Below are 27105 nucleotides of genomic sequence, written 5' to 3' on the forward strand. Positions count from 1 at the left end.
GAGATTATTTCTCATTTGCCATATTATTCCTTAATCATTAAATTAAGAAACACTGAAACATGGAGACATTTATTGATAATATTTTAAAGTGTATATACATTATATGTGTATAAATTATCTTTAACATTTAGAATCTTAGTTTTTGATCATTGCATTTCCTATAATAAGAAGAAGATTGGAAATGATTAGGCCCACTAGATATTCCTTAATCAAATATGAGATGTGACAGCAAACTTAGACTAAAGAGAATTTCAGACCTGAACTGGCTTCTTGTCATCAGTAGCGTAGCATATCAAAAACTAGCCTCTGTGTCCTCTGCCGTTTAGAATTCCTCATGACATAATGGAGAAAGTTACATATTGGCTTCTGTTTTCAAGTATGATCGACTTTCTGTGTGTCAAACCTTTTCGTGTCTCCCATCATACAGCTCCCAAAATTGAATTGGACTATGACATTAACATTGAGGTGACCGTGTCAGATATCGCAGTGATAAATGATCTGAGGAACCTGCTTGCAACAACACCATTCCCATATCCACTGATTGATATCATTGAAGTAACTGGGGTGAACTTAACAACAGGTAAAAGCAATCGCTTGCAGATTGTTTCCTCACCATTTCTTTCACGTTATCTAACAGACATTTTCAGCTATTTCGTTAGGCTGGAGGAAACCTATTCTTCTAGCTGCATGTAACAATAGTTTTAATTGGATACCAAAATTTGACAAACGTCTTCGTTTCATTACCGAAGGAAAAGGATAATTTTGCTGATATGAATAAATTGAATACACCAATTACATCTGACTATCTCATTCTTGCTTCCTCAGTTTGTTCCCCGAATGGTAATGGATTCCAGTGCATGTGTGAAGAGCGGTTTGCCTTGTCGTACGACACCTGTCTTGCGTACACCCCTTGTGATGGCATCATTCAAAGCACATGCAGATGCATCAACGGAATACCGGTCGATGGACAGTTTTGCCATCCACAACCGCGTAAGAACACTTCTTGCTTACTCCTAATATCTTTCTTTCCAAATGTCAGATCAGAGGGAAATCTTGATAATACTTTGATAATTATGTTAAAAAGTATATATGCTGAAATTTCCCTTAACATTTAGGATCTTTTATGCTTTCTCCTTTTCATTCCCTATAATTAGAAGAAGATTGGAAATGATTAGGTCCACTATATGTTCCTTAATCAAATATGAGATGTGACGGCAGACTTAGACTAAAGAGAATTTCGTACCTGAACTGGCTTCCTGTCATCAGTAGCGTTGCACATCAAAAACTAGCCTCTGTGTCTTCTGCTGCTTAGAATTCCTCATGACATAATGGAGAAAGTTACTTATTGGCTTCTGTTGTCAAGTATGATCGACTTTCTGTTTGTAAAACCTTTTCGTGTCGCCCATCATACAGCTCCCAAAATTGACTTGGACTATGACATTAACATTGAGGTGACCGTGTCAGATATCGCAGTGATAAATGATCTGAGGAACCTGCTTGCAACAACACCATTCTCATATCCTCTGACTAATAGCATTGAAGAAATTGGGGTGAACTTAACAACAGGTAAAAGCAATCGCTAGCAGATTGTTTCCTCACCATTTCTTTCACGTTATCTAACGGACATTTTCAGCTATGTTGTTACAATGAAGAAAACCTATTGTTCTAGCATTTAACAATAATTTTGATGGGATACCAAAATTTGACAAACGTCTTCTATTCATTACGTAAGGAAAAGGATGATTTTGCTGATATGAATAAATTGAATACACCGATTACATCTGACTATCTCATTCTTGCTTCCTCAGTTTGTTACCCGAATGGTAATGGATTCCAGTGCATGTGTGAAGAGCGGTTTGCTTTGTCGTACGACACCTGTCTTGCGTACACCCCTTGTGATGACATCTTTCAAGGGACATGTAGATGCATCAATGGAATACCGAGTGATGGACAGTTTTGCCATCCACAATCATGTAAGATGACTTATTTATGTATATGTAGAAATCTCCTGTAACATTTATGATCTTTTTATGTTTTCTACATTGAATTTCCTCTTAGCTAATCATGCAGTTGTCCTTTCTGTCTTCTGTAGCTCCTATGACAACCAGTACCCCTCCCACGCCAAGGACAACAGTTGGTATGTATCAGTCTTCGTCAGATTCTCTCTGTAATGGCCTGCTTGTCCGATTCTCCTGTGTGCCACGCCCCTCTCATTACCTCGTGTTAATTCCTGATTGTGACCACTTGTTGCCTGTTATTTTCTGCTTGTCTTGTGTATTTAGTCCGCGTTCAAGTATGTTTCCCCAGATCCGTCATTGATGTCTTGCGGCTGTGTTTACTCGTCTTGCCTAAATAAACTATATTTTCTGCCCGTATTCACGGCTCGGTCGCCTGCTTGTTCACTCGTCGACACCCGGACATAACACTCTCACTGATTTCCGTATCATCTGAATCTGTACATTTAGGGCCAGATTTGCCAGACAGTGTCAATTAGCATGAGGACACAATCAAAATAAAAGTTCCAGTGGGATTGGCAAGTGCGGGCACAAACTATTAGCAAATCTAACCTTAAATAATTACCAAATAGTGTACACAACTTTTTCACTTAAGCAGCAATTTAGTTTTATTTACGGGAATGCGTACAACCTGAAATATCCCCATTTGTCATTTTCTAACTTAAATAACATTATATGTGTATAAATTATCTTTAACATTTAGAATCTGAGTTTTCATCATTGCATTTCCTATAATAAGAAGAAGATTGGAAATGATTAGGCCCTCTAGATGTTCCTTAATGAAATATGAGATGTGACGGCAAACTTATTCTAAAGAGAATTTCGTACCTGAACTGGCTTCCTGTCATCAGTAGCGTTGCACATCAATAACTAGCCTTCGTGTCCTCTGCTGTTTAGAATTCCTCATGACACATTGGAGAAAGTTACTTATTGGCGTCTGTCTTCAAGTATGATCCACTTTCTGTGTGTAAAACCTTTTCGTGTCGCCCACCATACAGCTCCCAAAATTGAATTGGACTATGACATTAACATTGAGGTGACCGTGTCAGATATCACAGTGATAAATGATCTGAGGAACCTGCTTGCAACAACACCATTCCCATATCCACTGACTGATACCATTGAAGTAACTGGGGTAAACTTAACAACAGGTAAAAGCAATCGCTTGCAGATTGTTTCCTCGCCATTTCTTTCACGTCATCTAACGGACATTTTCAGCTATGTCGTTAGGCTGGAGGAAACCTATTCTTCTAGCTGCATTTAACAATAATTTTGATGGCATATCAAAATTTGACAAACGTCTTCTTTTCATTACCTAAGGAAAAGGATTATTTTGCTGATATGAATAAATTGAATACACCGATTTCATCTGACTATCTCATTCTTGCTTCCTCAGTTTGTTCCCCGAATGGTAATGGATTCCAGTGCATGTGTGAAGAGCGGTTTGCCTTGTCGTACGACACCTGTCTTGCGTACACCCCTTGTGATGGCATCATTCAAGGCACATGCAGATGCATCAACGGAATACCGGCCGATGGACAGTTTTGCCATCCACAACCACGTAAGAACACTTCTTGCTTACTCCTAATATCTTTCTTTCCAAATGTCAGATCAGAGGGAAATCTTGATAATACTTTAATGTATAATTACATTAAAAAGTATATATGCTGAAATCTCCCGTAACATTTAGGATCTTTTATGTCTTCTACCTTGCGTTTCCTATAATAAGAAGAAGATTGGAAATGATTAGGTCCACTAGATGTTCCTTAATCAAATATGAGATGTGACGGCAAACTTAGACTAAAGAGAGTTTCAGACCTGAACTGGCTTCCTGTCATCAGTAGCGTGGCACATCAATAACTAGCCTTCGTGTCCTCTGCTGTTTAGAATTCCTCATGACACATTGGAGAAAGTTACTTATTGGCGTCCGTCTTCAAGTATGATCGATTTCTGTGTGTAAAACCTTTTCGTGTCGCCCATCATACAGCTCCCAAAATTGATTTGGACTATGACATTAACATTGAGGTGACCGTGTCAGATATCGCAGTGATAAATGGTCTGAGGTACCTGCTTGCAACAGCACCATTCCCATATCCACTGACTAATAGCATTGAAGAAACTGGGGTGAACTTAACAACAGGTAAAAGCAATCGCTTGTAGATTGTATCCTCTCCATTTCTTTCACGTTATCTAACGGACATTTTCAGCCATGTTGTTACGCTGAAGGATTCCTATTCTTCTAGCTGCATTGAACAATAATTTTGATGGGATTTCAAAATTTGACAAACGTCTTCTTTTCATTACCTAAGGAAAAGGATTATTTTGCTGATATGAATAAATTGAATACACCGATTTCATCTGACTACTGTATGTCATTCTTGCTTCCTCAGTTTGTTACCCGAATGGTAATGGATTCCAGTGCATGTGTGAAGAGCGGTTTGCTTTGTCATACGACACCTGTCTTGCGTACACCCCTTGTGATGACATCTTTCAAGGGACATGTAGATGCATCAATGGAATACCGAGTGATGGACAGTTTTGCCATCCACAATCATGTAAGATGACTTATTTATGTATATGTAGAAATCTCCTGTAACATTTATGATCTTTTTATGTTTTCTACATTGAATTTCCTCTTAGCTAATCATGCAGTTGTCCTTTCTGTCTTCTGTAGCTCCTATGACAACCAGTACCCCTCCCACACCAAGGACAACAGTTGGTATGTACTGTATCAGTCTTCGTCAGATTCTCTCTGTAATGGCCTGCTTGTCCGATTCTCCTGTGTGCCACGCCCCTCTCATTACCTCGTGTTAATTCCTGATTGTGACCACTTGTTGCCTGTTATTTTCTGCTTGTCTTGTGTATTTAGTCCGCGTTCAAGTATGTTTCCCCAGATCCGTCATTGATGTCTTGCGGCTGTGTTTACTCGTCTTGCCTAAATAAACTACATTTTCTGCCCGTATTCACGGCTCGGTCGCCTGCTTGTTCACTCGTCGACACCCGGATATAACACTCTCACTGATTTCCGTATCATCTGAATCTGTACATTTAGGGCCAGATTTGCCAGACAGTGTCAATTAGCATGAGGACACAATCAAAATAAAAGTTCCAGTGGGATTGGCAAGTGCTGGCACAAACTATTAGCAAATCTAACCTTAAATAATTACCAAATAGTGTACACAACTTTTTCACATAAGCAGCAATTTAGTTTTATTTACGGGAATGCGTACAACCTGAAATATCCCCATTTGTCATTTTCTAACTTAAATAACATTATATGTGTATAAATTATCTTTAACATTTAGAATCTGAGTTTTTCATCATTGCATTTCCTATAATAAGAAGAAGATTGGAAATGATTAGGCCCTCTAGATGTTCCTTAATGAAATATGAGATGTGACGGCAAACTTATTCTAAAGAGAATTTCGTACCTGAACTGGCTTCCTGTCATCAGTAGCGTTGCACATCAAAAACTAGCCTCTGTGTCCTCTGCTGTTTAGAATTCCTCATGACATAATGGAGAAAGTTACTTATTGGCGTCTGTCTTCAAGTATGATCGACTTTCTGTGTGTAAAACCTATTCGTGTCACCCATCATACAGCTCCCAAAATTGATTTGGACTATGACATTAACATTGAGGTGACCGTGTCAGATATCGCAGTGATAAATGGTCTGAGGTACCTGCTTGCAACAGCACCATTCCCATATCCACTGACTAATAGCATTGAAGAAACTGGGGTGAACTTAACAACAGGTAAAAGCAATCGCTTGAAGATTGTATCCTCTCCATTTCTTTCACGTTATCTAACGGACATTTTCAGCTATGTTGTTACACTGAAGAAAACCTATTGTTCTAGCTGCATTGAACAATAATTTTGATGGGATACCAAAATTTGACAAACGTCTTCTTTTCATTACCTAAGGAAAAGGATGATTTTGCTGATATGAATAAATTGAATACACCGATTTCATCTGACTACTGTATGTCATTCTTGCTTCCTCAGTTTGTTACCCGAATGGTAATGGATTCCAGTGCATGTGTGAAGAGCGGTTTGCTTTGTCGTACGACACCTGTCTTGCGTACACCCCTTGTGATGACATCTTTCAAGGGACATGTAGATGCATCAATGGAATACCGAGTGATGGACAGTTTTGCCATCCACAATCATGTAAGATGACTTATTTATGTATATGTAGAAATCTCCTGTAACATTTATGATCTTTTTATGTTTTCTACATTGAATTTCCTCTTAGCTAATCATGCAGTTGTCCTTTCTGTCTTCTGTAGCTCCTATGACAACCAGTACCCCTCCCACGCCAAGGACAACAGTTGGTATGTATCAGTCTTCGTCAGATTCTCTCTGTAATGGCCTGCTTGTCCGATTCTCCTGTGTGCCACGCCCCTCTCATTACCTTGTGTTAATTCCTGATTGTGACCACTTGTTGCCTGTTATTTTCTGCCTGTCTTGTGTATTTAGTCCGCGTTCAAGTATGTTTCCCCAGATCCGTCATTGATGTCTTGCTTATTCTAAAGAGAATTTCGTACCTGAACTGGCTTCCTGTCATCAGTAGCGTTGCACATCAAAAACTAGCCTCTGTGTCCTCTGCTGTTTAGAATTCCTCATGACATAATGGAGAAAGTTACTTATTGGCGTCTGTCTTCAAGTATGATCGACTTTCTGTGTGTAAAACCTATTCGTGTCGCCCATCATACAGCTCCCAAAATTGATTTGGACTATGACATTAACATTGAGGTGACCGTGTCAGATATCGCAGTGATAAATGGTCTGAGGTACCTGCTTGCAACAGCACCATTCCCATATCCACTGACTAATAGCATTGAAGAAACTGGGGTGAACTTAACAACAGGTAAAAGCAATCGCTTGAAGATTGTATCCTCTCCATTTCTTTCACGTTATCTAACGGACATTTTCAGCTATGTTGTTACACTGAAGAAAACCTATTGTTCTAGCTGCATTGAACAATAATTTTGATGGGATACCAAAATTTGACAAACGTCTTCTTTTCATTACCTAAGGAAAAGGATGATTTTGCTGATATGAATAAATTGAATACACCGATTTCATCTGACTACTGTATGTCATTCTTGCTTCCTCAGTTTGTTACCCGAATGGTAATGGATTCCAGTGCATGTGTGAAGAGCGGTTTGCTTTGTCGTACGACACCTGTCTTGCGTACACCCCTTGTGATGACATCTTTCAAGGGACATGTAGATGCATCAATGGAATACCGAGTGATGGACAGTTTTGCCATCCACAATCATGTAAGATGACTTATTTATGTATATGTAGAAATCTCCTGTAACATTTATGATCTTTTTATGTTTTCTACATTGAATTTCCTCTTAGCTAATCATGCAGTTGTCCTTTCTGTGTTCTGTAGCTCCTATGACAACCAGTACCCCTCCCACGCCAAGGACAACAGTTGGTATGTATCAGTCTTCGTCAGATTCTCTCTGTAATGGCCTGCTTGTCCGATTCTCCTGTGTGCCACGCCCCTCTCATTACCTTGTGTTAATTCCTGATTGTGACCACTTGTTGCCTGTTATTTTCTGCCTGTCTTGTGTATTTAGTCCGCGTTCAAGTATGTTTCCCCAGATCCGTCATTGATGTCTTGCTTATTCTAAAGAGAATTTCGTACCTGAACTGGCTTCCTGTCATCAGTAGCGTTGTACATCAAAAACTAGCCTCTGTGTCCTCTGCTGTTTAGAATTTCTCATGACATAATGGAGAAAGTTACTTATTGGCGTCTGTCTTCAAGTATGATCGACTTTCTGTGTGTAAAACCTATTCGTGTCGCCCATCATACAGCTCCCAAAATTGATTTGGACTATGACATTAACATTGAGGTGACCGTGTCAGATATCGCAGTGATAAATGGTCTGAGGTACCTGCTTGCAACAGCACCATTCCCATATCCACTGACTAATAGCATTGAAGAAACTGGGGTGAACTTAACAACAGGTAAAAGCAATCGCTTGAAGATTGTATCCTCTCCATTTCTTTCACGTTATCTAACGGACATTTTCAGCTATGTTGTTACACTGAAGAAAACCTATTGTTCTAGCTGCATTGAACAATAATTTTGATGGGATACCAAAATTTGACAAACGTCTTCTTTTCATTACCTAAGGAAAAGGATGATTTTGCTGATATGAATAAATTGAATACACCGATTTCATCTGACTACTGTATGTCATTCTTGCTTCCTCAGTTTGTTACCCGAATGGTAATGGATTCCAGTGCATGTGTGAAGAGCGGTTTGCTTTGTCGTACGACACCTGTCTTGCGTACACCCCTTGTGATGACATCTTTCAAGGGACATGTAGATGCATCAATGGAATACCGAGTGATGGACAGTTTTGCCATCCACAATCATGTAAGATGACTTATTTATGTATATGTAGAAATCTCCTGTAACATTTATGATCTTTTTATGTTTTCTACATTGAATTTCCTCTTAGCTAATCATGCAGTTGTCCTTTCTGTCTTCTGTAGCTCCTATGACAACCAGTACCCCTCCCACGCCAAGGACAACAGTTGGTATGTATCAGTCTTCGTCAGATTCTCTCTGTAATGGCCTGCTTGTCCGATTCTCCTGTGTGCCACGCCCCTCTCATTACCTTGTGTTAATTCCTGATTGTGACCACTTGTTGCCTGTTATTTTCTGCCTGTCTTGTGTATTTAGTCCGCGTTCAAGTATGTTTCCCCAGATCCGTCATTGATGTCTTGCGGCTGTGTTTACTCGTCTTGCCTAAATAAACTATATTTTCTGCCCGTATTCACGGCTCGGTCGCCTGCTTGTTCACTCGTCGACACCCGGACATAACACTCTCACTGATTTCCGTATCATCTGAATCTGTACATTTAGGGCCAGATTTGCCAGACAGTGTCAATTAGCATGAGGACACAATCAAAATAAAAGTTCCAGTGGGATTGGCAAGTGCTGGCACGAACTATTAGCAAATCTAACCTTAAATAATTACCAAATAGTGTACACAACTTTTTCACTTAAGCAGCAATTTAGTTTTATTTACGGGAATGCGTACAACCTGAAATATCCCCATTTGTCATTTTCTAACTTAAATAACATTATATGTGTATAAATTATCTTTAACATTTAGAATCTGAGTTTTCATCATTGCATTTTCTATAATAAGAAGAAGATTGGAAATGATTAGGCCCTCTAGATGTTCCTTAATGAAATATGAGATGTGACGGCAAACTTATTCTAAAGAGAATTTCGTACCTGAACTGGCTTCCTGTCATCAGTAGCGTGGCACATCAAAAACTAGCCTCTGTGTCCTCTGCTGTTTAGAATTCCTCATGACATAATGGAGAAAGTTACTTATTGGCGTCTGTCTTCAAGTATGATCGACTTTCTGTGTGTAAAACCTATTCGTGTCGCCCATCATACAGCTCCCAAAATTGATTTGGACTATGACATTAACATTGAGGTGACCGTGTCAGATATCGCAGTGATAATTGGTCTGAGGTACCTGCTTGCAACAGCACCATTCCCATATCCACTGACTAATAGCATTGAAGAAACTGGGGTGAACTTAACAACAGGTAAAAGCAATCGCTTGAAGATTGTATCCTCTCCATTTCTTTCACGTTATCTAACGGACATTTTCAGCCATGTTGTTACGCTGAAGGATTCCTATTCTTCTAGCTGCATTGAACAATAATTTTGATGGGATTCCAAAATTTGACAAACGTCTTCTTTTCATTACCTAAGGAAAAGGATTATTTTGCTGATATGAATAAATTGAATACACCGATTTCATCTGACTACTGTATGTCATTCTTGCTTCCTCAGTTTGTTACCCGAATGGTAATGGATTCCAGTGCATGTGTGAAGAGCGGTTTGCTTTGTCGTACGACACCTGTCTTGCGTACACCCCTTGTGATGACATCTTTCAAGGGACATGTAGATGCATCAATGGAATACCGAGTGATGGACAGTTTTGCCATCCACAATCATGTAAGATGACTTATTTATGTATATGTAGAAATCTCCTGTAACATTTAGGATCTTTTTATGTTTTCTATATTGCATTTCCTAGAATTTCCTCATAGCTAATCATGCAGTTGTCCTCTCTGTCTTCTGTAGCTCCTATGACACCCAGTACCCCTCCAACGCCAAGGACTACAGTTGGTATGTATCAGTCTTCGTCAGATCCTCTCACTGATTCCCGTATCATCTGAATCTGTACATTTAGGGCCAGATTTGCCAGACAGTGTCAATTAGCATGAGGACACAATCAAAATAAAGTTCCAGTGGAATTGGCAAGTGCTGGCACAAACTATTAGCAAATCTAACCTTAAAGAATTACCAAATAGTGTACACATCCAATTCAAGAACTTTTTCACTTAAGCAGCAATTTAGTTTTATTTACGGGAATGCGTACAACCTGAAATATCCCCATTTGTCATTTTCTAACTTAAATAACACTTCCCTCTTCCTGTCTTCTGTATCTTCTCCCACTGAAGTAAACACATGTTCTCTCATTCATTCCCTTATCAGTCTGTTTCATTACATTAAGGCAGCATGACTGATCAGGTTTGCGGAATTTGATTTAATTTCTATTTCTTCCACCCCACTAAATAAACAACCCAGTGTGTGAGATTATTTCTCATTTGCCATATTATTCCTTAATCATTAAATTAAGAAACACTGAAACATGGAGACATTTATTGATAATATTTTAATGTATATATACATTATATGTGTATAAATTATCTTTAACATTTAGAATCTTAGTTTCTTATCATTGCATTTCCTATAATAAGAAGAAGATTGGAAATGAATAGGCCTTCTAGATGTTCCTTAATCAAATATGAGATGTGACGGCATTTAGACTATGGAGAATGGAATACCGTGTGATGGACCGTTTTACCAACCACAGCCTCGTAAGAACGATTCTTGTTTACTTCTAATTTCGTTCTTTCCAGTTGTTGAATCAGAGGCATTTCTGGGTGATTCTCTCATACCTGTAACATTTAGGATCTTTTATGGTTTCAATATTGCATTTCCTATATTAAGAAGAAGATTGGAAATGAATCGGCGTAGACTAAAGAGAATTTCAGGCCTGAATCATGAATCCACCCTGAAATGGCAGAGTAGATTTTTCTCTATGAAGACAGAGGTGCTACACTAAATTAAAACAAAACAGATTTTCTGTACCAAACTCAAATGCCGTTACTTGTGGTATAGCATAGCAAATAACATCTTTTTAACCTCTCTGGTGATACACCTTGAAGCATAGATAATTTCAGAACGTTCAGAGCTAAACTGGCATTTAGGTTAGTACGCACATACACGTATTACTGAGCCCCAAACTAAATGTCTGAGAATGTTCTTAGCGAACCAGACTTTTTCTCTTCTCTCCACATCCATTTAAACTAAGTAGAACTTCATCTTAGCTAGTCATCCACTTGTCCTTTCTGTCATTTCTAGGTCCTGTAACAAACATCACCACTTTAACATCTAATACAACAGCTGGTATGTATCAAGCTTCATCAGATTGTGTCATTCATTTTCAGATCACTCTGAATCAGTGTATTTCATAATTACAAAATACACTTTATGTAGGGCCATGTTTTTAGTAATTTATCATAGTATTCATGACAAATAATAATGACAAATAATAATGCATTCATTATAAACATGGCTATGAATTTTCATCAAAAGGCATACAATATAGCCATGTGAATTATGCATTATGGATCCTTTATGAATATATAGTGCATTATACACTGGAGCTTAATAAGGTAGTCAGTCATAATGTATAATACACATGCTTATGATGTGTTATTCCTTTTTACAAATATTTATAACCATGTTTGCAATGCTTCATGAATGGATTCTAATGCATTATGTTTGTATTTATAAATTATTAAAAACATGGCCTTAAATAAAGTTCTACAAAAATACCAATGTTATGCTTGCAGAATTCAAGAAAATTCTGAGAGGCAGAATTTTTTATTTTTTTTTTACTACGGCATGAAAGATCAACTCGACTTTCTTTGTATTTCAAACTTTTTAAGTTAGAGTCTGAAAAATCACAACCAGTGAACTTTCATTATCCCAAAGGAAATTATTCCTGCCTCTGCATGTTTTCCCCAAACTGAGCCCAACATTTACCAAACAAGAATTACCTAGGATTTCCCCTGAGCTAATTTTCCAGTTCTTGTTTCTGTCTTCTGTACCTTCACCAATAGCAAGACCAACTACAACCACATCAACATCTGGTATGTATGTCATTCTTCACATCCTGTCATTGACTCTAGGATAATTTGTAATATTTACATTTAAGAAATCTAAAAAGTGAAGCATACAGAATTTCAGAATACTCTTAGCTAAACACATATTTAAACTTGTTTGCACACATTTCTGTTCCCTGAAATGTGCATCTGACTTTGTGTCACTTTCAGAAATCCTCAGTATCAGCTTATTGTTAATGTCATCTGCATGTTCTTCCCGAAAAGTACCACTAAATGTCTGAGAATGTTCTTAGCCAGCCAGGCTTTTCCTCTTCCCTCCAAATTCCATTTAACTACCTAGAATTTCCTGCTAATCATTTTAGGATTGGCAGAAATTTTGTTTTGTTTGCAAGAATGTCTATGGGCTGAAATCTCATCTTGCGTCTGTATCACTTTGTGATTTCTTAAACATCTCATTTCAGTATACTTGATGTTATCTCACTGAAATACACACATATTCTCTGATTCTTTCCTTTATTAGTCTCAATCATTATATTTAAGAAGCATGTATGGATAGTCTAGCAGAATTTGCTATAAGTTTTACTCCTTCCTTCTGTAGTTTTTCCCATGAAATTCCAAATGTCAGTATGTATCATTATTCATCATGTGCAATATTTTATCGTTATTAAGCCATAAAATTTTAAGAAAGTGAAATATTGGGTATAAAGGATTTAAGAACATTTTCAGCTAAACTGACTTTTCGTTTTGTTTGTTATTTTTATTTCCTGAAATATCCCCTTGGCTTTGTATTACTTTCAGAAAGTCTCAGTATCAGCTTATTGTTCATAATTGATCATAATGATCAATGTCTTCTGTATGTTCTCCCCAATGTAAGAAAAACATTTAACCTGTAAAAAATGTTCTAAACATAAATTAAAGTTTATTTTAAAAATTCTAAAATTAAATTTTCTGCCATTCGAATGACAAAAAAGACATTGAATGAACAATGAACAATAGTTTTGTTGAAACGTTTTCATTGTGTAATCAGTTTTGTTTTACCTGTGAGACTTCTGGGTTGTGGCCATTTTTGCTGTACCCAGGAAATGTCAAAGGTTGTCTGTGATGTTGGGGGGGCTTGGGGGGTTTCCCAGGTGGCAAAATGTCAAAATTAATCATGGGGGAGGCCTGCCCCCCTTTCACTGCCTGGCATGTTTAAGAAGACCCCAGCTTTTTTGTAGTTTTTCATGGGACGGCAAAACATATACCACTAATATTTAATTTGGCTTCATTGCCCCCACCCCCCCAAAAAATAGACCTTTAAATTTTTAAGTTGCCCCCCACCCCCAATATCAAACTCTCTCCTTCACGATTGCATGCATGCATTTCTTAATGACTGGTGATCATGGAAAACAATTTCTTGATCAAAAAGAAAAAGTTTTAATTCTCAGTAATTTACAATTTGCTTTCATCTTTTAAAGATTTTACATTGGAGATGTCATTTAAAATTCTACTCGCCTTTGACCAACATTTGGCTAATTCATCAAGCTCAATGTTCAAAACATTTAAATCAGACATAGAACCAACTGTAAGTATATGTTCTTAAATACTTCCAACATTCAGATATATACAATACACACATTACCTTAAATATATTTTTTATGTAATTTATATGTTGTGCCAACTTATATTTTTAAAGCAAATCTATCAGTTTATAATTCTGTGTATTACTCTGCTATACAACTGATGATCAGCATGTTATCAGCATAGTACATATCAATTTACTGTTTGAAGAAACTGGAAAAAAGCAGTTTCTTAAGCAGGCATTTTGTTTAGCATGAAATTTGTTCTTTTTCCCAGCTCACTAAAAATTACGGAAATTTAAATGGTTTTGTTGAGGTCTATGTCCTTGGCTTCAGGTAAGTTCTCTCTTTAAAACACAATATATTTACATATTCTGCTTGTTTTTTTCTCTTCCTTATCATAATTATTGGTAATAGTGTAATAGTAATACTCTCAATAGTAATACTTATATTATTAGGGCAAATATAGCAGTATTGAATTTAAGAAGAATAACATACATTTTATAAATACTCAAGACACATTATTACTCATTATTTCTGTTAGACAATATTCCTGTATTTTATTTGACAGGAATGGCAGTGTGGTTACAGATTTTGTACTGAAGGCAAACAGTGTGAATTCCACTGCAATTGCCACACTGAACAGTAAGGTTGCAGTGGATCTTCAGGCCCAGGGTTACAATGTTGACCCAACTTCCTTCAGTGGAGTTATTCAAGGTAGGGTTAAAATCACAGGCACTAAATGGTGTGTCACTGCAGACAGATAAACAAAGTTTCACTTGAAACTGTGTTGACTAAGGTGAACACTTTGCATTAGTCATTTTTTCCATTTAGCTGGTCGATCCACACTAAAATAATAATTAAAATAATGTTGTGAATTATGGGGATCACTGTAATTATAGTGAGTTAATTTCATTATTGATCACAGCCAATAAAAATGTATTTTATTTTGCAGTTGGAAGTATAAAATATTTCCTCTTAAAAAGTTTCTACCCAGCAAAACAAAAAAAGTTATTACAATGGGAAAGGGGTGAAGTCAATGTTAGGCTGCCTCCCTGACCAGCTGACTGTCATTTACAGTATCAGTCATTTGCCATTTCAAGAAACATGAACTAGTCTAGCCAGGCAATGTACAGTAACCCTTCACATGCACAAACTGGACATTTGCGGTTTCAGTTATTCATGGGGTGGCTGTGAACAGTTAAACGGAAATATTTCTGGAGCTTGTTGAAAGATTGCAGAAACTCGTAGACGACGCATGAGCTAAAAACATTACTGAAAATGATCTGGATGTAGTATTTGGATAGTATATTTGGATATAGTATATAAAAATTAGTGATACGTAATATTTGTTGGTATAACTACAAACTATGGGTTATGTAATAGCGATCTGAAGTGCACGGGTGTGAAGCGTATCGTCTGAGCTCATTTAGTGCACGGCCAAATCCACTTACGCTAGTTCAGAGGTTGGCAACCTTTTTAAAGCAACAAGACATTTTATCCTAAATGTCTGACACAAGATTTACAAAGAGACACAATGGATAGAGAAGAGGATTTGAGATACCATTTTTTAATGCTATATCGATACATATGCATTTAACACAAAAACAAAATTTACAGGTACTTACAAAAAATTAAGAAAAACAATTTTGGGGCGGGGAGGGGGGCTCTGAGCTTTAAATCACTCGGCCGTGTAACAGCGCAAAGGTGACTAATATCACAATATCGTTTAGTTCTGTAGCAATAGTCTTCACCCTCACCCCTTCTTTCTGAGTAAAGTTCTCGTCCGCCCTTCACTCTCCACTTCAGTACTGGTAACTGTGCTGGCTGAGCAGTGCAAAATGTACTCATCATTCCAAACTGGAAAATCTGGGACTTCCTTCTTGATTGGGCAATTTAGGAACTTCCGTGAGAAGTAGCAGACTGGGTGGTTGTGCCCATTATCATCTTCCTGTAAAATAATTGCCCCCATTCCAAAAGCACTGGCATCCACTTCTAACTTAAACGGTTTGTCAAACCTTGTCACTGCTAACATTGGCGAGCTACTAAAAAGAGCTTTCACTGAGGTGAACCCAGTCTGACAATCTGGGGACCATTCAAATGATGCGTTCTTACCAAGCAAGTAAGTGAGGGGCAAAACCACATCAGAGAAATTTCTACAGAAGCATTGGTAGTACCTGGCCAGGCCTAAGAAACTTTATTTCTTTCTACTTGGTCGGACGAGTCGAAACCGTCAGAGAGCTAATAGGGTCAGGCCTGTTGCGGATCAAGGCTGGTGTGGTGCTGAGGCATCACCGGCTGCATGGTGGCACTTGGGTTCCAGTTTGAGGCGGCCTATCCAGGTAGGTACATGGAACGTCTTGTCTCTTCGGCAAGATGACCATCTGCTGTCGGGGGAGCTTTGTAAACTCCACATTTCGGTGCCAGCACTCTGAGGTATGCAGACTAGGGAATGGCCAGATCTCTGTAGCTGGGTATACCCATTTTTGGTCTGGTCTGTCTGATGGCTGCCATAATCAGGGAGTAGCTGTTGCTGTAGTAGATTAGCTCCTCCCGATGGTGTCTGATGTCACTCCATTCAACGAGCGTATTATGAGACTCAGGCTAAGGCACTCCTTGGATGTCTTGGCTGTTGTCTCAGTATATGCTCTGACCGCAGTGTGTGATGTCTCATTGAGGAAGACATTTTACTCATAACTTTGCTCGGTGGTTGATGGGTGCCCATGAGGTGACACTCCTCTGCTCATGGGTGACTTCAATGCGACCACTGGCACTGACAGAGCTGGCTATGAGGATTGTGTCAGTCCCCATGTGTCTGGAGACCAGGGTGAAAGTGGCTTCATGTTCCTTAACTTTGCAAAAGGTCAGGGGCCGTGGGTCATTGGATCCTGCTTCCAACACCCTGAGCTGCATCATTGAACTTGGTACTCTAATACTGGTGGTGTGGTGAAGGAGATCAATCATGTCCTCGTGGGTAGATGCTAAAGGCTCCTGCAAAACTGCAGGGTATACAGAAGTGCACAGTTTGTAAATTCTGACCATAGACTTGTTGTTGCTACTCTGAAGATTCAACTTAGATATAGTAGGCTACCACCTACTACAAGAATGAGGCTGGACTTAACCAGGCTCCAAGATGAAGCTGTTTCTGATGAGTTTGCACGCAGTTTGTGTGAGGAACTTGCAGACTTGGGTGCAACTGCTGACACTATTGTGATGTGGAAGACCTTCCGTGATAAGACCATGATGGTTGTCGATGGGTTGTGTTGGTGTTGCCAGTGTTCCCAACAGGAGGTGTTTCGTCTCGCAGGGGACGCTGGATATTATCGAGAGGAGTTGCAGGGCACAACTTAGTGGCAACTCTAGTCTGTACCGGAAACTGAGGAGGACGGCTGTGAAGCCTCAGAGGGCAGATAAGGAGGCATTTGTTAGACGAACCTGTGAGCAGGTCACACAGCATCTGTGGTCTATTGACCCACATCCTGCTTACAGAGGAATCGAAGCATTACACACATCTGAATCTGTTCTTCAGAGACTTGCAGTCAGGGTGGGTGATGGAATGCTCCTTACAGATAACAGTGCCGTTGTGACCCCCTGGGCCGAATGTTTTGAGCAGTTGTTTAAAGCTCTTTGCGTAGTTCATATCTTTCTCCCTTGCGTGTATTTTATAGTATGCTGCAGTATACAGTGTTTTGGTAGTATTTTCAAACAAAATGTTGATTTCTTGTTAACATATAAGCCTACTGTATACATATGTATTTGAGTTATTATAGGCTGATTTGAGATGTTCTGCAGCTTAACTACAGAAAGCTGTAGGGTTTAGTTCTAAAAATATTGCATTACAAAATAAATGCAATTAAAAATGGTTGCGGTACAATCTTATATTGCTTGTGTTTTCTGAGCCAATACCACAGTCTGACTGGCCCCATCATAGCTGTTAATAAATTTTATGGCCCGACTGCAGACTGAAGTTGCTCATTCCTGATTTAGGTCTTTGGGCTCAGGCTGAGAAATTCCATTAATGTTCAGGCTCAGGTCAGACAGACATACCACAGGGCTGGGCTGGGTTCAAGCTGACATTTCAGACCTGTGGGGGCTCTAGAATAAAGTCTGACAATGTCTCCCAACCGAGTCCTTGGGGGGCCCCAGACAGCCCACATTTTTGCTACCTTCCAGCTCCCAGCCAATGAAGAACACAAAGTACCTGGTACAGTACAGGTGTGTTAGGAGCTGAGAGGGAACAAGAAATGGACTGAGAAACATTGCAGTAATATTTTACTTATGGCAGGTCAATGCTTGTGTCCAGATGGTTGTTAGTTTGGATCCCATGTCCAACAGAGTAACCATATCACCGTCGAACCTTTGCGCAAGACTATTAACCCCAGCTACTCCAGGGATGCTGGATGCTGGGGGGTTTGTGCGACGCACCAGCAGATCTGATTGTTACTGTATGATTGCATGCTAACAGCTTCTCCCCTCCTTATTTCTTTAAGGAAATCAGCCTTTTATAAAGAACTATGATATTATATATCCTGGTACCACTTTGCAGCTGACTTGTGTGGTTCCAGTAACTATGCAAATGGGAACTGGGTCATGGTCCGTGAATGGTCTGCCGGTGTCAAACAATGCAAAGTATTCAATCACCAATTCACCTCCCACACTGACTGTTCAGGACATGAGCGGTGGAGACAATGGTAAGCAGATAACCAACTTATTATTTTTAGGTTAAAATAAATCAACCACAAGTGAACTCGTATTAATGCACATTAAAGAGTATTAATAGTAATGGTATTAAATGGTGAGTAATGTGGTATACTGTGTGTGTCTGAGGGTGAACCAAAATGTTCCCCACAGTCTAATAAAAACTTGATTTTTGGATGCATTTTTCGAGTCCCGCAAAGATCTATGAATGCAATTAAAAAAGTAAAAATGGTCTCGAATTTTGTTTGGTGTTATGATTAGAGTTTTCCCCAAAGAAGAGAATGGAGAGTCCCCACAAAGATATAATTACAAGCCTTTGTGTGTGTGTGTGTGTGTGTGTATGTATGTATAGGTTAATGTTGCTGTGATACATTCAATACTTTATTTCTCATATTGTATGCACTCAGTTTTGTCCAAAAATTACAAAATTAATTATCACTCATCTCTGAAAATCATTTAGATTTTTGTTAACAAAGGTATTTAGGAGGACTGACACCTTTTATAGTATGTATAGTAATAGGATGTTTCATTTTTCACTCTCTGAGCATGGTAAACATTCCCATTTTAAAAAAAACGTGTAGGCAGGCCTTTTTTATATTGTGTCAACACAGTACAAATGTACATGTGAAAAAAGGCCTTTCAGTACCAAAATACACCTAGGCTTATACTGATCTATTCAAGGGTTCAGTCTGTATTAGATTGGTTGCCATCTGATATTTCAACTTTTAATCATAACCACTGTAACTCTAAATTTGGGAAAATTTTCAACTATTGTTTTCACGAGAACACTTTACCTAGTCACAAGCTTGATTCCACCCACCCGAGTGATTGATAGAGTGCACCATTATTATCAAAAGAAGCATTATGAAATAAAAAACTGGTTTGCAAACCTGGCATTCAGGAATACATCGATGTGAAAAGTTATGTGGTAATACTTTTATCTGCTGTCAGTTGTGAATAATATCCATGTTTTTTGCCGTTGTTTTTCTCTTTATAATCTAGGAATATACATGTTCACAATGACTCAGTCGTTCTTGACATTCACCCATGAGGAATCCATTTCAGTGACAGATGTTGTTCCTCCCATTATTCAGCTGAACATGTTAGCAACTAATGTTCCATGTGGAGCAAATGAAAATATCCCATTGGAGTGTTGTGTTACATACTACCTAATTAAAAACGTTACAGCAAAATGGATGGACGGTTCTGTTGAAATACCCTCTGGTAATTTTTATTACTTAAAATAAATGTCTAATTGTTTTATTGTCCTTAGCAAAGTTCCTGTACATTGTCCGACGGATATATAATTTACATAGGCAGTAATTATTTGATATTAGTGTATGCATAATTTTCTTTAAAAGAATACATTTATTTAATATCCAGTTTGAATACTCGATCTGTTGAACATTGCAGCTGAATATTGTACATTTGATGTTTTTCATTTTACAGTACAGACCACAACAAACATGCTATGTGTCAGTGCTGCATACCCAGTACCAAATCAATGCAATACAAAGGAACTCACATGCCAAGTGATTGTCAAGAAAATATCTACAACTCAAACATTGACAAAAAATGTAACGCTAATGTTTTTCAGTGGAGGTATGATAATAAGGTGGCCTTATTCATATGAAACCATATTGATACTGAATTTTGATTCCCCTTGTTAGAAATGCACAATGCAATGAATTTTGTCCATTAGCACCATTTCTGAAAAGTACTTATTATGTAATCCCAATAGAAGCATGTGTTTGCTTTTCAGCTTAAAGCATTAATCCAACTTTGTCTTTATTTATTCAAGCACCTGACTGTAAGGACCCCACAACATATGGTCTTGGGAAGAATGGAAATACATCTACTGTTTCCTGCCCAGCCAATTTTACAGGCAGCAGGACTGCAGTTTGTGAAAATGGGACTTGGACCCTTGTGGAGGACAATTGTGTCTTTAGCATAATAAAGACACTAGAACTGTTTTCTCAGGTAACATCTTTTGAATACTAATCATCCATCCACCCACCTGTTGTCATACTGCTTAGCCAGTATAAGGTGATACAGTACATTAATCATATATACATTGTGACATTCTGAAGAACTACAATATGTTTCCACACATCATGCATGATAATACAGTGATAAGGAGAACATGCAGACTCCACACACACAGGGCGTAGGTGTGATTTGATTTCCCAGCCCTGTAGATGTGAAGTAGCAGTACTATCCACTCAGCCACCGTGTCATTTCATATAGGTTAAGCTTACATTATGTATTGCATTTCAAGGAAACCATTTATAGGGAAAGAACTTGATGTTTTGTCAAAAATTCAGTTTTAAGGAACTAATTGCTCTATTGTTTGACCACTTGATTATCTGTTGCCTGTTATCAAAACATTGTGGTCATTTAAAATTCCAAATTTCAATGAGGATGAAGTCATGTCATCATTATCAACAAATTCAGTGTGAGTTAGCAATGTGAGTCTGTGTTGTTTTCTATAAATCTTACTATTTGAACACACTCCATTAATTGGAAGCTATCGACTATTCCAAAGCATTGGTACTTGGTATGAACATTTGCTTTTAAAAAATCTTTCTAATATTCTTCTGCTCATTTTTAATTCTTGTTTACCTGTCCACAGAGTCTGAGTCCAGCTAATGTATCATCATTTGTGAATGACCTTTGGGTAACCACTACCAATTATACAACAATCATAACACAGTCACCAGCCACCATTATCTCTATTGTGAACATACTTCGCAAAGTTGCAAGTGTTTCACAAAATATAAGCAAAACTTCAATGCAGGTATGTTGAAGCAGCAATGTTTTTTGGAGGGGGGTTGCTTTAGTTATTTGCTTTGTATTGGCTATGCATTGGTAATTTAAGAATTAGCACCATGTTACTTTCATAACTTTGTGTAAATATGAAGGAAATTATGTTTATTTAATACAATTATGATTTAATGCACTGATTAAAAAAAACAGTTTATCAACTATAACATCTGAACTTGAGACCAAGAAAAAAATCCATGACTTAATATAATTATTATACTTTACCCGTTTATTCTGTTATTTATTTATTTACTTGCAGGATGTTTTGGAAACAGTATCAGTTTTAGTATCAGCCCAAGCTAAGGAATCCTGGGCAGGACTGAACAGTAACAACAGAACCCAAAACACAAGTTCTGCTTTACTGGAGTCAATAGAAAACATTACACACAGCCTATCAAGCAATTCCTTTACAATTATTACAACAAACATTCAGTTAAACAAAACAACATTAACATTCCCTTTCAATGAAGCCATGAATTCATCTCAGATACTTATCCCAAGTCAAGGTCTTTCCAGCAACATGGCTATCACAACAATCGTCTTTACGACTCTTGACTTTGTCTTACCTAACAGGACCACTGGAAACAGTACGAACAACTCCATCAATGGAATTGTCTTGTTAGCCTATGTAAATGAAACCATTAATAATGTTTCACTGACATTTGATAAAACAAACAAAACAAAGGGAAACAACCAGTGTGTTTTTTGGAACTTCAAAATTTTTGAAGGCACCGGAGGCTGGGACTCTACTGGATGCAAACTGGATTCTGAAACGAATGTCAGTGTCACCTGTTCCTGTAACCACCTGACTTCCTTTTCGATATTAATGTCACCTTACGTACCTGAATACATTGAGGTTGCTCTGAATTACATCACCTACATTGGAGTCAGCATATCAATGGGATGTCTGGTCTTATGCCTTATAATTGAAGCATTTGTGTGGAGCGTTGTCACTAAGAACAGCACGTCACACATGCGACACGTCGCTATAGTGAACATTGCTCTGTCTCTGCTTATTGCTAACATATGGTTCATCATTGGAGCAGCGGTGTCAAACGTAGGCCAGAGCACACCGAAGAATGCATGCAGTGCTGCAACCTTCTTCATTCACTTCTTTTATCTTGCCTTGTTCTTCTGGATGCTGGTCTCAGCTCTCTTGCTCTTCTACTGCACCGTGATGGTTTTCTCCCGCATGTCCCACATGTCAAAGAGCACTATGATGGCCATCGCCTTCTCAGTGGGCTACGGGGCACCACTCATCATTGCCATAATCACCATTGCAGTCACTGCCCCCAAAAATGGCTACTTCAGGCAAGATGATGCATGTTGGTTGAACTGGTACCAGACTAAGGCCCTCCTGGCATTTGTGATTCCAGCCTTGATCATCGTCGTTGTGAACCTGCTCATTCTAATTGTGGTTCTGTTTAAAACACTGATGAGGGGTGTTGGTGAGAACCGTCAGTCTGATGAGAAGAATGCTCTGGTGGTCATCGCAAGGTGTGTCGCTGTTTTAACTCCCATCTTTGGCATCACCTGGGGACTTGGCATAGGGACCATGGTGGCACCCGCAAATCCCGGAGTCCACATTGCATTTACAATCTTCAATTCACTTCAGGTATGAGTAAAAATTAAGTAATTCCTGCTGTTTCTGTTTTCTAAAATTAAAATAGTATTTTATTTATAATACATATATAGAACAAAATATACATAACAACAAAAAGATATAAGAACAAAAAATTGTGGATGATGTCTTCCATTCCCTCACTTCCCAGCTGTCAGACCAAGATGAACCACACAATGTTTAATTATAATTAACAAAAGGAGTTTTATTTTAATATTGGGAATCCAGGTATTTGGGGGGTGAGTGAAGCCAAAACAGCAAACCAAAAATGGTATATGAAAACAAACTCTCTAAGCAAAACAAAAAGTATTACACAACCATACAGTAGCTCCCTTTCTAAACAAAAACATGAGAAAAGTTCACTTTAAACAAAAAACATTCACCCCATTAAGTCTCACAAAATGGTAAGAAAGAAATACAAGCACACATCACATATATTGATGCAAACACCTCTGCACCCCAACAGGAAGTGTTGGGTCTGTCAGCAGATAGCACCCCCCCCCCCCAAGAAAAAAAGCACCATTTTTTCATTATAACAATTCTATGGATCTACCTTTCATAATTCATTCATAATTGCAAGGGAAAAGAGAACATTATTGATATACTGAAATCAAAAAATATTTCTCAGAATGAAATAATTTTAAACTTTAGAAGTACATATTGCAAATATCAATTATTCTTTTTGCTTTTTTTTCAAGGGGTTCTTCATTTTAGTATTTGGGACTCTTTTAGACAGCAAAGTAAGTACTAATATTGTATTTGGAATATTGTTGGCTGTGTATTATTATACATTGTAACGCAAACACATGTTATATTGTACCAGCCACCATCATACATCCCTTTTCTTTGTGCACAGATTCGATCAGCAGTTGTTGGAAGATTTTCATTTTTGCGTTCATTATCTAGCCGAACAAGGGTATGTTCATCTTTGTATTTCGCCTTTCGATTGCAGTTTTCAGCAGACACTTTTTGCATCATTTTTTTCCATTTTCATTTGAAACACGCAAAACCACTTAGACTATGATTTTTTTTTTCATTTAAACAGTACATATTTTCAGGTGATTTTATATGCCTGTAGCAGATATGTTTTTAACCATAAATGACATAATACATTTTCAGAACAACAACAAGTATTCTATTTCACTGAGAAATTGTATTACTTTAGGTAAATATGACAAAAGTATCAGAGATAAGATAAATGATGTGTGGTTTGTCTCTCTAACAGAGCACAAGTGCTGGTCCATCTTTGTCCTCTTTGGCTGAACGTATTAAACGAAGGAGGCAAAGTAAGTTAAATTGCTCTGCTTTATTATTTTCCAAATGTTTTTACTGAGATATACTCTGCTTCAGGCATTGATCTAGACTGCTCAGGTTGGGGGGTAATTAGAAATTTTGGGTGGGCAGCTTTTCACACAATGGACAGTACTACGGTGCAGTGGCGGCTTGTGACCAGTGAAATGGGGGGTGGTTATGGGTATATTCATGTTTTATGTTGGAACAATTTATGAACTCGACATTATGCTCTCATGATCATCTCTCTAATCAGAAAAAAAGACAAATTATTATTAATATTATTATTATTGTTCTGCCACACAAGACACAAACAGGGAGTTCCGGGCAACCAGGTTTATTGGAAAAGACAAAAAGGAGAGTCGTGAGCTGTTCCATGGTCGCGTTCAGTAGCCGTCAAAGCCGTGCGCCAAGTGCTGAGTCGTGAGCTGTTCCAGGGTCGCGTTCAGTAGCCGTCCAAGCCGTGCGCCAAGTGCTGAGTCGTGAGCTGTTCCAGGGTCGCGTTCAGTAGCCGTCCAAGCCGTGCGCCAAGTGCTGAGTCGTGAGCTGTTCCAGGGTCGCGTTCAGTAGCCGTCCAAGCCGTGCGGCAAGTGCTGAGATCGTGGTCGAGAAACGGGAAGCCGAAGGTCGAAAAGCCGGGGAGTCAATCCAAGGACGTGGACAAACACTGGGGGAATCACATGAGGACCTACGGGAAGAGCGGAAAGGCAGGAAGGCAGGCTGGAGAGGTGGGAGGCTCAGGAAGGGCAAGATGGACCGAACGTAACTGTGGGAAAGACACAAAAATGAAGCGCTCGGTACGTGCATGGCAATATTACCTCGCACTGGGCTAATGCCCAAGTGCAGCTTAAAGGCTATTCTCCACCTAGAGCGCAGTCACCCAGGTACGTGCTTTCCCACATAGTAGGGATATCACAAAGTGAACCTGATCTCGATCCGTGGGGAACTGGTCAGGATGATGTTCTATGTACAGCCCACACTGCATCAAAAAAGCCCTACATTGGTCCGGGTTGCCATCATACCTGTTAGGTAGAGCCACTGCTATGGGAGGGCGTGGGGGCGAAGTAGGCAGTGGAGTCGCAGCCGCGGTGGTCAGCTGAAGTTGTCTAACCACATAGGTCAGCCGGGAAATCTGAGCCTGTGCCTGCTGGAGCTTGAACATCCTGCGGCTCCATTGTTACAGCGAGGTACTCTGTAATGCCACACAAGATACAAACAGAGAGTTCCAGGCAACCTGGTTTATTGGAAAAGGCAAAAAGGAGAGCCGTGAGTTAGTCCGAGGACGTGGACAAACACTGGGGGAATCACATGAGGACCTACGGGAAGGGCAGGAGGGCAGGCAGGAGGCGCGGGAGGCTCAGGAAGGGCAAGAAGGACCGAACGTAACTGCGGGAAAGACACAAAGATGAAGCGCTCAGTACGTGCATGGCAACATTACGTAACTATCTTACAGTTAACTAAACCAGAACTGGCAAAGATCCTTATGCAACACAACATTACAGCAAACTACAGCAACAAAATATAAACTTTAACAAGAAGGACCTTTGATAAGAATAAGGCAAAATTCCTCCTCCATTTTCTCAAGCGAGTATAAATGCTCTGCAGAAGAATATCCGATGGGACAAATTAAATAAAGGTGATTGGCAAATGCAGATGGTGTGGGATAAAGTTGACCAATTGGGTGGCCAGAGCAGAAATTTGGGCGGGCATTGCCCACCACTGCCCACTTCTAGATCCGACCGTGCTCTGCTTTCTGATTAGGATGCTTTGTGTCTGCTTTATAAAGATTTGGGAGACTTGAAATATTTTTCGTTATGCTGGTGCTACATGTGGAATTTAATCCGTGTAATTTGCCATTTGGAGTAAAACATCCAATGCTTTTAATTTTTCAGATGTTTCTGCTTCTGATTCTTCAACAAGTCTTAGGGCTTCGGATGCATTAATCAGTGCTTAGCTGCCTGGTTGCTCAACTGATGGTGCGAATTTTTCTCAGAAACAGCTAAATGGTTTTACAAAAAAATTAAATAGAAAAGTAATTATAATAATAATATATTATTATTAATTAGAAATTAATACAGTGTGTATCCCTGAGTGGCGTGTATATTGTTGATTTCTCTGACTGTGCTGCTGCTAATATTAAGCTTATAGTGGCTGTTAATAATTTTTTTACTCTTTTCATATGGGTCTGATGCATCGAAACCATTCTGTGCCATAAGGGTTGTTGAGTTTGTAATATTCATTATCCCTCCTCCAAATAATATATTTGTTTTTTGGAACGTTGGATGTTTAAAACACTTGTAATCTGACTGCCTGTGGTTGCTTTTTAAATACTATTATTTTTCTTTATAAAGGGAAGATTTAGTATTCCAGAAATGTTCACATTAAAATTAGTTTAAAAATTATTTATGCCAAAAAAGTGACAATCAGAGTCGTCTTTTATTCAGGCCAATACGGTAATTTTTTTATTTTTGGTTTTTTGGTTAAATACAGGTTTTGGTTCACTTGAGTCACTGGATATTCAGATTTATCTCTCTTTTTTTCTGTGAACACAAACACTGTATTTAATCACTTATGTTTTCAGTAGCAATATTAGTCTCTCTCCATTTTTAATGGAAGTATAATGAAATATGTATTCTGTCAGGTTTATCTCATTGTGGTAATTATTCAGCCTATTTTAATAATGTAATATGGTGTCAATAATATAATCAATTTTGTGTATCATATTTTGGGCTGTGTAACATTATCTATAATAAAACTATTACAATGTGTCTGAATGTTTCTTTTCAGATTTCTAAATGAATAAGGGGGAAATCTGAAAAAGGTAGTTTTAGTTTCTAAAAATGTACCAC

At 38.5% G+C, this 27105-nt stretch overlaps 1 protein-coding gene across 1 annotated transcript; it reads left to right on the forward strand.

Moving 5' to 3' along the window:
* Nucleotides 1-828: 828 nt before the first annotated feature.
* On the forward strand, nucleotides 829-26562 carry LOC111839139 (adhesion G protein-coupled receptor F5-like). The gene is made up of 31 exons (XM_072702823.1): nucleotides 829-990; nucleotides 4003-4155; nucleotides 4406-4570; nucleotides 4690-4734; nucleotides 5617-5769; nucleotides 6020-6184; nucleotides 6304-6348; nucleotides 6732-6884; nucleotides 7135-7299; nucleotides 7419-7463; nucleotides 7847-7999; nucleotides 8250-8414; nucleotides 8534-8578; nucleotides 9455-9607; nucleotides 9858-10022; nucleotides 10152-10196; nucleotides 11499-11543; nucleotides 12263-12292; nucleotides 13723-13829; nucleotides 14102-14160; nucleotides 14396-14541; nucleotides 18315-18515; nucleotides 19525-19746; nucleotides 19972-20124; nucleotides 20324-20502; nucleotides 21155-21319; nucleotides 21605-22960; nucleotides 23665-23706; nucleotides 23823-23882; nucleotides 24192-24252; nucleotides 26149-26562. Exons 1-31 carry the CDS (start codon nucleotides 858-860, stop codon nucleotides 26208-26210), a joined length of 4836 nt encoding a protein of 1611 aa, XP_072558924.1. The 5' UTR covers nucleotides 829-857; the 3' UTR covers nucleotides 26211-26562.
* Nucleotides 26563-27105: the final 543 nt, after the last annotated feature.

Source organism: Paramormyrops kingsleyae, chromosome 19, assembly GCF_048594095.1.
Source record: "Paramormyrops kingsleyae isolate MSU_618 chromosome 19, PKINGS_0.4, whole genome shotgun sequence".
NCBI lineage: Eukaryota > Metazoa > Chordata > Actinopteri > Osteoglossiformes > Mormyridae > Paramormyrops > Paramormyrops kingsleyae.